At 39.8% G+C, this 16388-nt stretch overlaps 1 protein-coding gene across 1 annotated transcript in view; it reads left to right on the top strand.

Moving 5' to 3' along the window:
- The window catches only part of Pappa2 (pappalysin 2), a 262109-nt gene that overhangs the window by 188450 nt on the left and 57271 nt on the right, over window positions 1–16388 (top strand). The window contains exon 16 of the mRNA XM_052199928.1: window positions 181–394. Within this exon, the coding sequence (XP_052055888.1) occupies window positions 181–394 (214 nt within the window). The remainder of the gene's footprint in view (window positions 1–180; window positions 395–16388) is intronic.

Below are 16388 nucleotides of genomic sequence, written 5' to 3'. Positions count from 1 at the left end.
ACTGATAGCTGTAGAGTAAGAACATACAGATCTACATTTGGTAGGAGATTTTAGAGACACTACTCAACAAAGAATAACAGGACTTTAAAAAAGCCAGTATAGGCATAGTTTTTGGTTCCTTGTCCTGTAGTCATGAGCTCTCTGTTCTGAGTACCATGTAATTCTTTTTCCTGGAGTCAGGACTGAACCCATGGCTGACATGTCTTGAAGATGGACTCTGGTCACTCCCTGAAGTCTACTGCAAGTTGGAATGTGAAGCTCCTCCAGTTATTCCAAATGCCAACCTGCTCCTGCCACATTGCCAGGAAGGCAACCATGATGTGGGCACTGTCTGCAGATATGAATGCAAACCAGGCTACTATGTGAAGGAGAGCTCAGGAAGTCAAGGCAAGAAGTGAGTATTCATGCATTCACTCCTATGGTTTCCTTGCCTTGTACCATAATCCTGCTCCCTTGTGGCAAATTGTAGATCATATCTTTCTGGGGTACCCATGGCTTATTGTGTGTGTGTTTCTGTATAACTTCTCTATACCTGCACAGACAGACTTTCTGGTCATTACACACAGGAGTTCAGGTGATTTCTATAAAGTCATTGTCTCCCATGAGAGATTCCATAGTCTTATGTAAGTGCTTGGGGGCAGGGAGGGGAACTGATTTGATTGTCATTTGCCTTGGCATTAAAATGATGAGCCTCTTAAATAGCGTATTGAGGTTATCTGAGTTCATCTCAATGCCAGCACAATCTCATTAGTATAAATCAAATCTGAGGCTTATGGAATCGTGCCTGGCTGAGCCCCAAGGTGCTTGTTACATATGTAGTGTGTGTGTGGAGAGGACTTCTTTCTCTGCCTCAGTTTTCCTGATTGGAAAATGAGCGAGCTGATGAAGAAGCTTCTTGGATGGATTAAACACGATTTGGGCACTTTTCGAAGCAAAATGCAACACCTTTAGCCATCACCACAGTTCTCTTGTCCTTCTGCTTTTCTTCCATGAACTTGACACAGCAAGCAGAGTAGTGGAAACTGCAACAGGGCACAATGCTTTGGGATGAGCTAACAGGGGAGAGATGACTGACATGGAGGGTGAAAGAGAAAGAACAGAACATTTTAGGATGGGAGAGTTAAGAGTAGAGAGGTGACAGCCAGTTCTCTGAGCTCATAGCTAAGCTTTATGCTGGGAAAACAAGTGGGGCTTTCACAGGGTATTCTGGGTTGTCTGTCTCCATTCCACATGCCTGTCTCTGGCCAGAGGCACTTGAGAGCCATTTGTGAATGCAGTTCTTCTGGCCAGGAATCTGGATGACTGCATCAGAATGCCACTATCAGTTTGGTCTTAAACATTTACATTCGCATGAACCAGCACCGTGCTAAGTTGAGATTAAATTATCTACCAATCTGTGTAAACGGATGAAATGTAAGTTTATACCTGTTTATAGAGCAGGCAAAAGATCGGTAATCAGGAGTGTGCGAGTTGAGTGCAAATCATTGCCACTTGCCATGTATGTTTACCAGGTGAACTATGCCCTCCTTGTTTTACTCGTGTGGAAAAGGCCCAAAGCTGGATAAATGGGTCCCTAAAATTCTTAGAACACATACTTCAAAAGAGAAAAAGCAGAAAAGCAGGCAGGGAAGGCAATTACAAGAAAGCAAGGACAGGGTGATGTATGTATTGTAGTTGTATGAAGTTTGTGTGTGTGTGTGTGTGTGTGTGTGTGTGTGTGTGTGTGTATGTGTGTGTGTGTGTGTGTGTGTGTCAGGGTAAGCACAGCTGCTTGAGGGTTCAGATTTGCAACTGATTTGCATGGTAATAGACAATCCAGTATATCCACATGTCCTAAGTTTAGTATTCACAATGGGAAGGGGAATAATCATTTCTATGGAATTGATTGGGTTTTGGAAGTTGGACAATAACCTGAAAGTATTCTATAAATTATGAAGTTCAAAACATATGCTATGTTAGGTGCTGCTTTTTATTTATTTACTTTATTTTGGGTTTCTGAAACTGGGTCTGACTTTGTCTTCCAGCCTAGTTTTGAATTCAGAGCAATCCTCCTGCCTCAATGTCCTCAGTGCTGGGTTAATAGGTGTTAGCTAGCATGCTTGACTGTACCATTCTTTCCAGAAGGAAAGGAAACAACAAAGGAGGAAATTGGTTGTGGCAAGGGAAATTAAGCCTGAGTCTGACTAGCTTCTGAGGTCCCTATTGTGTCTTGTCCCTTCTGGCAGCTTTATGTCTCAATCTAGGTTAATAATAAAGACTCAAGCACCAGACCCAGGCAGTGACACCTCAGAGACAAAGCCACAAGCCTCAGATAGTGGCGCAGCCCTGAAATTACCAGCACTTGTGAGGTAGAGGCCAAATGATTAGGAGTTCAAAGCCATCCTTAGATACATAACAAGTTCAAGGGAAGCTTGAGCTACATTACTTTAGTTCTACAAAAAGCAAAGCAAAATGAATCAGAGAGGGAAGAAAGAAAGAAAGAAAGAAAGAAAGAAGAAAGAAAGAAAGAAAGGAAAGAAAGAAAGGAAAGAAAGAAAAGAAGGAAGGAAGGAAGGAAGGAAAGAAAGAAGAAAGCAAAGAAAAGAAAACAGACAAAAAAAACCATTGACCACTTCTAAAGTTCAGACATAACAGGGCACGCTAGCCACACCCTGCATCTTAAAACCTTTCCTTTTTAACTCTATTGCCCTCCTGCTCATTTTTCTTCTTCTTCTCTGTCTCTTCTCAATATTTGTGCCCAGCTTTCTTCCCTCTGCCTGATTCAACAATGACAATTTTCCTCTGAGTTTTCTTTTTTTAAATTGATATATTCTTTATTTACATTTCAAATGATTTTCCCTTTTCTGGCTCCCCACTCCCCGAAAGTTCCATAAGCCCTCTTCCCTCCCCCTGCTCCCCCATCTACCCCTTCCCACTTCCCTGTTCTGGAATTCCCCTATACTGCTGCACTGAGTCTTTCCAGAACCAGAGGCTACTCCTCTGTTCTTCTTGGACATCATTTAATATGTGGATTATGTCTTGGGTATTTAAAGTTTCTAGGCTAATATCCACTTATCAGTGAGTGCATACCATGATTGATCTTTTGAGACTGGGTTACCTCACTTAATATGATGTTCTCCAGCTCCATCCATTTGTCTAAGAATCTCATGAATTCATTGTTACTAATGGCTAAATAGTACTCCATTGTGTAAATATACCACATTTTTTTGTATCCATTCCTCCACTGAGGGACACCTGGGTTTTTTCCAGCTTCTGGCTACTACAAATAGGGCTGCTAAGAACATAGTGGAGCATGTGTCCTTATTGCATGCCGGGGAATCCTCTGGGTAAATGCCCAGGAGTTGTATAGCAGGGACCTCCGGAAGCGTCATGCCCAGTTTTCTGAGGAACCACCAGACTGATTTCCAAAGTGGTTGTACCATCTTGCATTCCCATCCAGGAGTGTGGAGGAGTGTTCCTCTTTCTCCACATCCTCGCCAACACCAGCTGTCTCCTGAGTTTTTGACCTTAGCCATTCTGACTGGTGTGAGGTGAAATCTCAGGGTTGTTTTGATGTGCATTTCCCTAATGATTAATGATGTTGAACATTTCTTAAGGTGCTTCTCAGCCCTCCGAAGTTCTTCATGTGAAAATTCTTTGTTTAGCTCTGTACCCCACTTTTTAATGGGGTTATTTGGTTCTCTGGGCTCTACCTTCTTGAGTTCTTTATATATATATATATTATATTAGCCCTCTGTCGGATTTAGGGTTGGTGAAGATCCTTTCCCAATCTGTTGGTTGATGTTTTGACCTTTTTGACAGTGTCCTTTGCCTTACAGAAACTTTGTAGTTTTATGAGGTCCCATTTCTCAATTCTTGATCTTAAAGCATAAGCTATTGGTGTTCTGTTCAGGAACTTTCCCCCTGTGCCCATTTCCTCAAGGGTTTTCCCCAGTTTCTTTTCTATTAGTTTCCACATCTCAGGTTTTATGTGGAGGTCCTTGATCCACTTGGAGTTGAGCTTAGTACAAGGAGATAAGAATGGATCGATTCGCATTCTTCTGCATGCTGTCCTCCAATTGAACCACCACCATTTGTTGAAAAGGCTATCTTTTTTCCACTGGATGCTTTCAACTCCTTTGTCAAAGATCAAGTTACCATAGGTGTATGGGTTCATTTCTGTGTCTTCAATCCTATTCCATTGATCTGCTTGCCTGACATTGTACCAATACCATGCAGTTTTTATCACTATTGCTCTGTAGTAATGTTTGAGGTCTGGGATACTGATTCCCCCAGAAGTTCTTTTACTGTTGAGAATAGTTTTAGATATCCTGGGTTTTTTGTTATTCCAGATGAATTTGAGAATTACTCTTTCTAACTCTATGAAGAACTGAGTTGGGATTTTGATGGCAATTGTATTGAATCTGAAGATTGCTTTTGGCAAGATCGTCATTTTAACTATATTAATCCTGCCAATTCATGAGCATGGAAGATTTTTCCATTTTCTGAGGTCTTCTTCGATTTCCTTCTTCAGAGATCTGAAGTTCTTGTCATATAGGTCTTTCACTTGTGTGGTTAGAGTCAGCCCAAGATACTTTATACTGTTTGTGGCTATTGTGAAGGGTGTCATTTCCCTAATTTCTTTCTCAGTCTGCTTATCCTTTGAGTATAGAAATGCCACTGATTTGCTTGAGTTGATTTTGTAACCAGCCACTTTTCTGAAGTTGTTTATCAGCTGTAAGAGTTCTCTGGTAGAGTTTTTTTTAGGTCACTTAATTATACTATCATATCATCTGCAAATAGTAATAGTTTGACTTCTTCCTTTCCAATTTGTATCCCTTTGACCTCCTTATGTTGTCTAATTGCTCTAGCTAGGACTTCAAGAACTATATTGAAAAGATATGGAGAGAGGGGGCAGCCTTGTCTAGTCCCTGATTTTAGTGGGATTGCTTCAAGTTTCTCTCTATTTAGTTTGGTGTTGGCTACCAGATTGCTGTATATTGCTTTTACTATGTTTAGATATGGGCCTTGAATTCCTGTCCTTTCCAAGACTTTTAGCATGAAAGGATGCTGAATTTTGTCAAATGCTTTTTCAGCATCTAATGAAATGATCATGTGGGGTTTTTTTCTTTGAGTTTGTTTATGTAGTAGATTGCATTGATGGATTTCCTTATATTGAACCATTCCTGCATCCCTGGGATGAAGCCTACTTGATCATGATGGATGACCATTTTGATGTGTTCTTGAATTTGGTGGGCAAGAATTTTATTGAGTATTTTTGCATCAATATTCATAAGGGAAATTGTTCTGAACTTCTCTTTCTTTGTTGGATCTTTGTGTTGTTTTGGTATCAGCGTAATTGTGGCTTCATAGAATGAGTTGGGTAGTGCTCCTTCTGTTTCTATTTTGTGGAAGACTTTGAAGAGTACTGATGTTAGGTCTTCTTTGAAGCTCTGATATAATTCTGCACTAAAACCATCCGGTCCTGTGCTTCTTTTGGTTGTAGACTTTCAGTGACCACTTCTATTTCTTTAGGGGTTATGGGCCTGTTTAGATGATTTGATCATGATTTAATTTTGGTACTTGGTATCTGTCTAGGAAATTGTTCATTTCGTCCAGATTTTCCAGTTGTATTGAGTATCGTCTTTTCTGATGATTTTTTTGAATTTCCTCAGCTTGTTGTTATAACTCCCTTTTCATTTCTAATTTTGATAATTTGGATACTGTCTCTGTGCCCTTTGGTTAGTCTGGCTAAGGGTTTATCTATCTTGTTGATTTTTTCAAAAACCAGCTCCTGGTTTTGTTGATTCTTTGTATGGTTCTCTTGGTTTCTACTTGATAGATTTCAGCTCTGAGTTTGATGATTTCCTGTCTTCTTCTCCTCCTGGGTGAATTAGCTTCTTTTTGTTCCAGGGCTTTCAGTTGTTCCGTGAAGCTTCTAGTGTATGCTCTCTCCAATTTCTTTTTGGAGGAACTCAAAGCTATGAGTTTTCCTCTTAGCACTGCTTTCATTGTGTCCCATAGATTTGGGTATGTTGTGCCTTCATTTTTGTTAAATTCTAAAAAATCTTTGATTTCTTTCATTTCTTCCTTGACCAAGGTATCATGGAGTAGAGTATTGTTCAGTTTCCATGTGTATGTGGACTTTCTGTTGTTTTTATTGTTATTAAAGACCACTTTTACTCCATAGTGATCTGATAGGAGGCATGGGATTGTTTTGATCTTCTTATATTTGTTGAGGTCTGTCTTGTGACCAACTATATGATCGATTTTGGAGAAGGTACCATGAGGTGCTGAGAAAAAGGTATATTCTTTTGCTTTGGGATGAAAAGTTGTGTGTGTGTGTGTGTGTGTGTGTGTGTGTATATATATATATATATATATGTTAAATCCAATTGGTCCAAAGTTTCAATTAGTTTCATTGTCTCCCTGTTTAGTTTCTGTTTTCCTGATAGGTTCATTGAGGAGAGTGGAGTGTCACCCATGATTATTGTGTTAGGTGCAATGTGTGCTTTGAGTTTTAATAAAGTTTCTTTTACGAAAGAGGGTGCCCTTGCATTTGGAGCATAGATGTTCAGGATTGAGAGTTCTTCTTGTTGGATTTTTCCTTTGACCAGCAAGAAGTGTCCTTCCATGTCTCTTTTGGTGGCATTAGGTTGAAAGTCAATTTTATCTGATATTAGAATGGCAACTCTGGCTTGTTTCCTGAGACCATTTGCTTGTAGAATTGTCTTCCAGCCTTTTACTCTAAGGTAGTTTTTGTCTTTGACACTGAGGTGTGTTTCCTGTATGCAGCAAAATGTAGGGTCCTGTTTACATATCTAGTCTGTTAGTCTATGTCTTTTTATTGGAGAATTGATGTTAAGACATATTAAGGAGTAGTGGTTATTGCTTCCTATCATTTTTTAAATTTTATACTTGTGTGGTTATCTTCTTTTGGATTTGATGAAAGAAGTTTAATATCCTGCCTTTTCCAGAGTATAGTTTCCCTCGTTGTAATGGTGTTTTCCCCCATTATCCTTTATAGGGCTGGATTTGTAGAAAGATATTGTGTAAATTTTGTTTTGTCATGGAATATCTTGGTTTCTCCATCTATAGTGATTGAGAGTTTTGCTGGGTATAGTATTCTTGGCTGGCATTTGTGTTCTCTTAGAGTCTGCATGAGCTCCGCCCAGGATCTTCTAGCTTTCATGGTCTCTGGTGAGAAGTCTGCTGTGATTCTGATAGGTCTTCCTTTATATATTACTTGCCCTTTTTCTCTTACTGCCCTAAGTATTCTTTGTTTAGTACATTTGGGGTTTTGATTATTATGTGATGGGAGGTATTTCTGTTCTGGTTCAGTCTGTTTGGAGTTCTGTAGGCTTCTTGTATATTCATGGGCATCTTTCTCTTTAGGTTAGGGAAGTTTTCTTCCATAATTTTGTTGAAGATATTTGCTGGCCCTTTAAGTTGTAAATCTTCACTCTCATCAATACCTATAATCCTTAGGTTTGGCTTTCTCATTGTGTCCTGGATTTCCTGGATGTTTTGGGTTGCAAGCTTTTCGCATTTGCATTTTCTTTGACTGTTGAGTCAATGGTTTCTATGGTATCTTCAGCATCTGAGATTCTTTCTTCTATCTCTTGTATTCTGTTGTTGATATTTGCATCTATGGCCCCTGATTTCTTCCCAAGGTTTTCTATCTCCAAAGGTGTCTCCCTTTGTGATTTCTTAGTTGTTTCTACTTCTGTTTTTAGATCCTGGATGTTTTTGCTGAGTTCCTTCACTTGCTTGTTTGTGTTTTCCTATAATTCTTTGAGAGATTTTTGTTTTTCCTCTTTCATGACTTCTGCCTGTTGATCAAAGTTCTCCTGTATTTCTTTAAGTGATTTTTGCATTTCCTCCTTATTGGCTACTAACTTATGACCCATATTCTCCTGAATTTCTTTAAGTGATTTTTGTGTTTCCCTTGTAAGGGCTTCTAGCTTTTGATCATTTTTCTCCTGAATTTCTTTAAGAGATTTATTTATATCCTTCATGTGTTCCTCTAACAGCATCCTCACCAGTGACTTTAAATCCAACTCTTGTTTTTCTGGTGTGTTGGGGTATCCAGGACTGTTCTTGGAGAATTAGGTTCAGATGCTGCCATAATGCCTTGGCTTCTGTTAGTAATGTTCCTATATTTGCCTTTAGTCATCTGGTTCTCACTGGTGTTAGATGGTCTTATTGTCACTGGCTGGTGTTTCAACCTCCAGTGGACCTTTAAGGCTATTTCTGTGACACTGGATGACTGGGTTTCCTCTGGCACAGATTGCTGATATGCTGCCTTCCTCTTTTGTGCCTTTGGAGCCCTGCTGAGTCTTGCTTCAAGCAATGTTATACTTGGGTTGTTTCAGTGACCCAGGTGTTCCCTGACTGCTCTGTCATGGAGCAAAGATGGCAGCGGAGAGTTACTCCCTCTGTTGATCCTCACATAGGACACAGGCCCCATGACTGGCCGGCTGGCAGACGAACCACCTATGTGCTCAGGTCCTGGGCAAAGGCAGACCCCTGGTGGTTTGCACCCCCAGATATCTTAAGCTCAGGATAATTCAGTACCTAGTGGTGCTTTTCTGCCCCGGCAGGCTGCTCAAGATAGCCATGGGAAGTCTACTCTGAGTTTTCTTTTCTTTCTCTTTTGATAAGGTTTATTTATTTTTATTTCTGTGTATGTGGGAGAGGCTGCATCAGTCTATGTACCCCACTTGCAACACACAATTACTCACATATATGGATATCAGAACAGATTCAGATCCCCTGCAATTGGGATTACAGAAGACTGTGAATCACCCCATATGGGTGCACAGAACCAAACCCAGGTCCTCTGTAAAACAGCAAGTGCTCTTAACCACTTAGCTGTCTCTCTGGTCCTCTCTTTTCCTTCTTGATCTGAATACTAGTCAGGGTTAAAGCTTTTCCAGTCCATGGCCTTGATTATGATCATGAGTTCCCAGACCTTTACCTGCCATTACAAACTCTTACTTTAATATTTATAAGGGTGCCACAGGCCAGATACCTAGGGATATAGCCAGTGAAGTATCCCATCTACATCCCAGATTCCTAACTATACAGAGTAGAGCCTAAGAAATAGTTCTAAATCTGCACATTTCTCTGCCCTGTGGTGCTGGTGGACACTGAGGCCTGCCTAGCATGTAGGAATCTTCAGTGTTCTTTGTTCTCTAGTCAGTTAACCGAGCTCCCACCAAGTTTGTTATATGTCTTTTAACCTCTAATATTTACAGTGGGTTTATTGATATTTGCCTTTATTGTAAGTCAAGGCACAGATACACTGGGGTGTGTGTCATATAGGCACTAGCACTTTGAAAAGTTGCCCAAGTTCATTTGGTATTCATCCCTTCACAGTGGATAATCCACATAGTTTTACCTCTTGTCTACTTTGTCTGCCATTTCTTCCACATACATACCACCATTCATCAACGCTTTGTGATGTCATTAACCTGACCTCTAAGGAAGCTAAAACAAATGTGTCTGACTTATATTTTGTTAAAAGATCATATTATATTCTCCATTATATTTTACTCCCATGGCTGCTTTTTTCTCATTACATGTTATGCTTACGTATGAAGGTTAGGATGTCCTCATTAGGGGTCCTAATTGATTTAATTCTAAATTATTCTGGGCTTCTAACTTTACTTGATAGTTATTCCTATAAATAACTCATCACAATATCATACATAAGATAGCATAGAAGTCAGATCTTTTAAAAAGAGGTGCAAATAGCCAACCTCTGTGAGTATTTCTCATGACATCAACTTTTACAAAGGTCGTGAGTACACACACACACACACATCCACATCCACATCCACAAACATACACACAATGTTACAAATACAACGGAAGATCAAAACTGTAGGCATCACATTGTGATTGCTTACTGTTAAGTAGTGAACATCTTTGTCCAGTCTGTTTTGTGGGAACAGCATGGAAGAGTGTCTTAGGATTTTACTGCTGTAAACAGACACCATGACTAAGGCAAGTCTCATAAAGGACACCATTTAATTGGGCTGGCTTAACAGGTTCAGAGGTTCAGTCCATTACCATCAAGGTGGGAGTAGGGCAGCATCTAGGCAAACATGATACAGGCGGAGCTGAGAGTTCTGCATCTTCATCTGAAGGCTGCTAGTAGAAGATTGACTTCTAGGCAGCTAGGGTGAAGGTCTATTCCAACAAGGACATACCTCCTAATAGTGCCACTCCATGGGCCAAGTATATACAAACCATGACAGAAAGGTAGAAACTATTTATGTATTTGGGCCCATATATATATATATATATACATACACAAAGAAAGTCTCCTTGAGATGACAGAGAATTAAGCAGCCTGAAACCCGTTGTTTTGGAGTTTTTTGTTTTTGTTTTGTTTTGTTTTGTGGTTTTTGTTTTGTTTTGTTTTGTTTTGTTTTCGATACAGGGTTTTTCTGTATAGCCTTGGCTGTCCTGGAACTCACTCTGTAGACCAGCTAGCCTCGAACTCAGAAATTTGCCTGCCTTTGCCTTCCAGACTGCTGGGATTACAGGTGTGCGCCACCACCGCCTAGCATATTTCTTATGGCAATAATTTATTTTATTACTAATGAAATACTGGTACAGCATCTTTTGTTATAGTGGTATATGAATTGATATATATATATACATATATATATATATATATATGTATACATATATATATATATACACATATATATATGTATACATATATATATATGTGTGTGTGTACATATAAGTGTGTGTGTATATGCTATATAATATTATATATTATATATTGTATGTTATAATACATGAGGAAATGAACTCAAAGTTGGGTATTACTTGTGCTCATTCCACCAATAAATGGCCTCATTGAGATTACCATCCTAGCATCAGGGGCTATGCTCTGGGCTAATAACACTTTTGTTCATGAGCAAAAAAAAAAAATCATTTTTCTGGCCTACTTTATACACATTTGTAAAGTAAACTGTTAAGTGATATCTAATATTGAAAGTTTACTTTTTATATCCTGTGTCAATAAAACAAATGAAAGGTGCTAAGGCTTTGGTGTACTACCATCGAGAAAAGCAATGTATAATTTGTTACACCAAAAATTCAATGATCATTATAAACAAAAATACTATACAACTTGAATTTAGTAGAAAATACTTGGCATAATCTTGTTAATACTTCCCAGAGAACTTAGTCTGAATAAATGGCTGAAGTTTATATTCATCTGCAGGACTGGATCTACATGTCATTTGAAAACAGAATACTAGGATTTTTATTATTATCTTTAATTGTTTTTACAGTCCAGTCGTTATTCCACTCCCAATCTGCCCTCCAACAGTTCCTCATCCCATTTCTCTTCCCAACTGTCTTCAAGAAGATGTACCCCTCCCTGGCCTTCCTGTCAGGTCTCCCCACTTCCTAGAGTCTCAAGTCTGTAGAGGGTTAGGTGCATTTTCTCTCATTGAGGCCAGACCAAGCAGTCCTCTGCTGTATATGTGTTGGTGGCCTCATTTCAGCTGGTGTATGCTGCCTGGTTGGTGACTCAGTGTCTGGGAACTCCCTGGGGTCTGGATTAGCTGATACTGCTGGTCTTCCTATGGGGTCGCCCTCCTCCTCAGCTTCCTTCCAGCCTTTTCCTAATGCAGCCACAGGGGTCCCTGACTTCAGTCCAATGGTTCAGTGTAAGTGTCTACATTTATCTCAGTCAACTGCTTGTTATAGGACTTTTTTTCCTTTTTAGATATGTAGAATTGAGAGAACCCTAAAAGTGCTAAAGATCTTTGAGTCAAAACTACTAAAACATGTTTCTGTAGTCAGGGTTTTATCTCATGGCTCAGCTGTTGATTCCACAGAGTGTGGGGCTGGTGATGTTTAAACTTGGCTGGCAACTTGCTAGCTTATTACCTCTTTGACTCTAACAAGTTACTAATGCTATTCTACTATTGCTAAAGTAAATTGTCACTATTCTAATTCAAAAGATAGAGTCAATAGAAGCATTGGCAAGTGAGGTAAAGATTAAATAATTATACACACACACATACAACACTGAACACAATTTCTGATTATATTGTCTTGACCCTGTAAATGCCCTCTGTTGTTTATAATTGTCATCACTACCATGACTACCATCACCACCATAACCACCACCATTACCACCACCACCACCATCACCACCAATATTACCATCACTATCACCACCACCATCACTAACAGCATCACTACAACCATCACCATCATCACCACCGTCATCACCACATCATCAGCACCATTACCACCACTACCACCATCACCACCATCATCACTACCATCACCACCACCACCACCACCATCACCATCACCACCACCAGCATCACCACCATCATTATCACCATCACCACCACCATCATCACTATCATCACTACATTACCATCACCACCACCATCATCACCATGTCATCACTATCATCATCACATCATTGCCACTATCAGTACCCATCATCACCACCATCACCATTTTTACCATCACCACCATTACCACCACCACCATCACCATTTTTACCATCACCACCATTACCACCACCACCATCACCACTATTATCATCATCACCATCACCATCATCACTTCATCACCACCATTACCACCATCAGCACCACTATCACCACCATCACCATTAACACTATTGTCACTATCATGACCACCACCATCACTACTATCATTATTGTTGTTATCACAACGATCATCTTCACTGTCATCATTATTTCTCCCACATATCCTTATCATTGTCATCACCAACACCACCTACATCCCAGATTCTCCTAACACAGTAACTGTTGCTGTGTAAGCTACTCTGCTGGTATATATATATACATGCTGGTATGTATATACATATATATGCTGATTTCTATATTTTAACAAGAAACAGTCTCAAATACAGTCTTTTATTACTGGCCATACCCTTCCTTCTGCAGTTTCTATATCCCATAAAAACAGCCTACAAAGCAAAAAAGATTGGATTGTCATTCAAGAGACAGTTCTTCAGTACCCAGATGGAGGGAGGGTACGTTTTCCTATATCTAAAAGAAACACACACCGAAAAAAGTTTGTTGCACTAAAAATATATACGTCCCTTCCTTAACCAGAGCCTTCTCTACAGGCTTCATATCATTCCACTTCATCAAGCTAACATGAACGTGGACCATGAAACAATAGCACTGTATGTCGGAGAAAGTAAGTGGAAATAAAATAGCAATAAATTAGAATACATGTAATGTCCGTCTGGCCCCAGAGAGAGAACCAGGGCCTGTCATGGAGCTCTTAACATTGAGGTTTATTTGACTCTGCATCTTTCTGAACAATAGCTTGAATTTAAGCTAATTATATTCCACCATGGGATGGAATAGGAAGACTTGAATAATGAACTGCCAAGGTGAAGTGGTACAACATTAAAATTCCTTAAATATATTGGATTTATAACTTTTAAAAGTAGTAATCTATCTGGTGTATAAACCCTATGTCATAACATTGTGTACACACATGAATAGGTCACAACTGGTTATAACTGTGTGTGTGTGTGTGTGTGTGTTATCTGTAACTTGCCCATGTAAGAACAACACTGTAATCTCTATGTATACTTACCCATCTGTAAGAAATAGAAATTTGTTTTCTTTTCATTAAGACTCTGTCTGCCTTTATAATTAATGTTTATAGTAAATACATTCAAAGTTTATCCCTGGAATCCTCAATTCTCTTGCCATTGTAGTATCATGTGAGCCTTAAACTTATTTATTACAGCTTCTTTTGGCTTCAAAGTGACTGAACCTCTGTGGCAAGCTTTGGCCACTCAAATATACACCTGGGCACAGGCCAACTCCTGCTCCCTGCTCAGGCTTTACAGGGCTGGCCATCGGTGCACAGGCCATTGCTTAGAGCAATGCTTGCTGAACTCATAAATGTCCCTTTGACCTTCAGTCCTTAGCAATCGAGCGTCTTACTGTAAAATTTTCAGTTCTGTATCAACTGCCAATTTCTCTATTAATAAAAAAAAAACTATAAACAATGGTTGCTTTTAATGGATAAAGTTGAAAAGACTTTCAGCAACATGCAACTTCATACCCCAATGTTGTTTCTCATCTGCCCTTGGCTTGTCCTGACTGTTTCTGGCTCTCCTTATTCTGACTTTAGCTGGGTGGATGAACATTTTGGTAGTGACCTTGCCTTGTTCTTTAACAATGGGGTCAGGGCAGGGCAGACTGATTCATGAATGGTCCCCTGGGGGATTATGGGTGGGTCAGTAATATGAAGAATTAAGTATGGCTAGAATACTAGGAACAATGTTAATATCCCACACATATACACACACTTAGGTCATCAGGACTTGCTAATCGTTTCCCTGCTTAGTGAGCTGATACTATTCATTGTGTTACATGGTTTCTTCTAATTTTGTGAGGAATGTGTGTTCATCTCCATTTTTGTTTTTCAAGTAGGAAAACCAAGAACAAGGGAGGTAAAGTAATTTATTTTAAGCCAGAGGCTTATTAAGAGCCCAAGCTGCAGTTTTAGCAACGGTCATGTGGTTCCACAGCCTCTGTCTTGAGCCATACTGTTGTTCTTACTGATAATGGTCACCCAGTGCAACCACTAAAAAGGTCCTGAAGGTCACTGTGACTGTGATGTCCAACTCTTGTTTTTGACATGGGGGAACTTTGGCATAGAAAGGTTTAACTAGCATCTCTCTCTTCTCACCCATATCAAGGCAAGATACACCAGAAGAGTCACTATGCACTGTCCAATGCAGGGATGCCTATGCCTCCCCAGATCCTCTAATTACACATTAGTGGGATCAGATTTTACTGTTGCTATGGCTTCTAGGCACAGGATTGTAGAAAACCCTTTGCTTTCTGAATGAGCAACAGTGGCAGAAAGTGGTTCATTAGGTTAAGTCCCAGGCAAGAATGTGGGCATATACTTAAAGTGCCCATGAGTACCTCCTGTTACCCCTGTCTGTAGTGAGACTGATAGGCTGACATACACAGGGTTATAAAGATACTGGTTCTGGATAGAATTTTGTACACATAGTTTTTAATCTTTTCTGAAAGAAATTTTGTCCTCTAGGACTCACTCCAGGCTTTTCTCATTAAGTGATTCCTCCCCCATAGTAGGGAGGAAAAAGAAAACACACACACACACACACACAGAGACACACACACACACACACAGAGAGAGAGAGAGAGAGAGAGAGAGAGAGAGAGAGAGAGAGAGAGAGAGAGGAGAGAGAGAGAACCGGTTCAGTTCCTGTAATGGTACCTGTGTACCATTTGGCACTGACTACTTGGCACTGGGTAACTAATCAATGTGGACTTCCCTGGGGAGGGCCACCTTTACCACTCCCAGCCTTTGTCCATTGCCTAGAGTTCTTTGTGTAGGGTTGATGCCTCATGGGCTTCTCTCCATCCACACTATTTTCATTGATGCCATTTCAATAGCTCACCACTTAGCAGTCATATTGGTGAGCCTTTGTGGAAATAGCCTCTGATATTACTAGAAAATGTATTCTCACAGAAAATTTCCTGATTCTCTGGCTCTTACAATCTTTTATCACTCAACCCTCTTTTTTGCAATGTTCCTTTAGGCTTAGGTGTGGGAGATTAAACTCTACAATTCTTCATTTTGGTTGTTCGTGGTTTTCTACAGAGGTTTTCATCTGTTGCAAAGGAAGTTTCCTTGATGGGGGGTGAAGACTCCACTTATCTGTAGGTATAAGGAGAAATGTTTGTATATTGTTCTTGGAAATTATACTGGTTTAGCAAATTAATAGTTATAAATTCTATCATTCAGTATCTCTTGGATCTTATATGCGTGTTCCCTTAACCTACCCACTTTCTCTTTCTCTTCCAAGCAAACCCACTTCAAAGTTCTCTTTTCCTTAAGTATGCCTCCAGGTAGCTCCATCTCAGAATGGCACCATCTTCTCAAATATTTGACTGCTTAGTCACCATGTAGTGGAACTCTTTGATAGATTTAACAGGATTAGGAGGTGTGGCCTTCTTGGAGGAAGTGTCACTAGGAGATGGGTTTTGAAGTTTCAAAAGTCCACACAAAGCCCTGTCTGTCTGTCTGTCTGTCTGTCTCTGTCTCTCTCTGTCTCTCTCTGTCTCTCTCTCTCAATCTGTCTCTCTCTCCTTCTGTCCCCTGTCTGCTTGCTGCCAAGCTCCCATGCCCCCTACTGTGATGATAATGGACTAAGCTTCAGCATGCAGAAGAATGTGAATTGATCCATCCTTATCTCCTTGTACTAGGCAAGTTAGAATTAAATGCTTCCTTGTATGAGAGTTGCCTTGGTCTTGGTAACTCTCCACAACAATAAAACAGTGAATAAGATAGGGCTCCTGTAAATTATAATACTAGTATTATTG

The sequence above is a fragment of the Apodemus sylvaticus genome, chromosome 12 (assembly GCF_947179515.1).
Source record: "Apodemus sylvaticus chromosome 12, mApoSyl1.1, whole genome shotgun sequence".
Classification (NCBI taxonomy): Eukaryota; Metazoa; Chordata; class Mammalia; order Rodentia; family Muridae; genus Apodemus; species Apodemus sylvaticus.
This window is presented reverse-complemented; position numbering and strand designations above follow the sequence as displayed.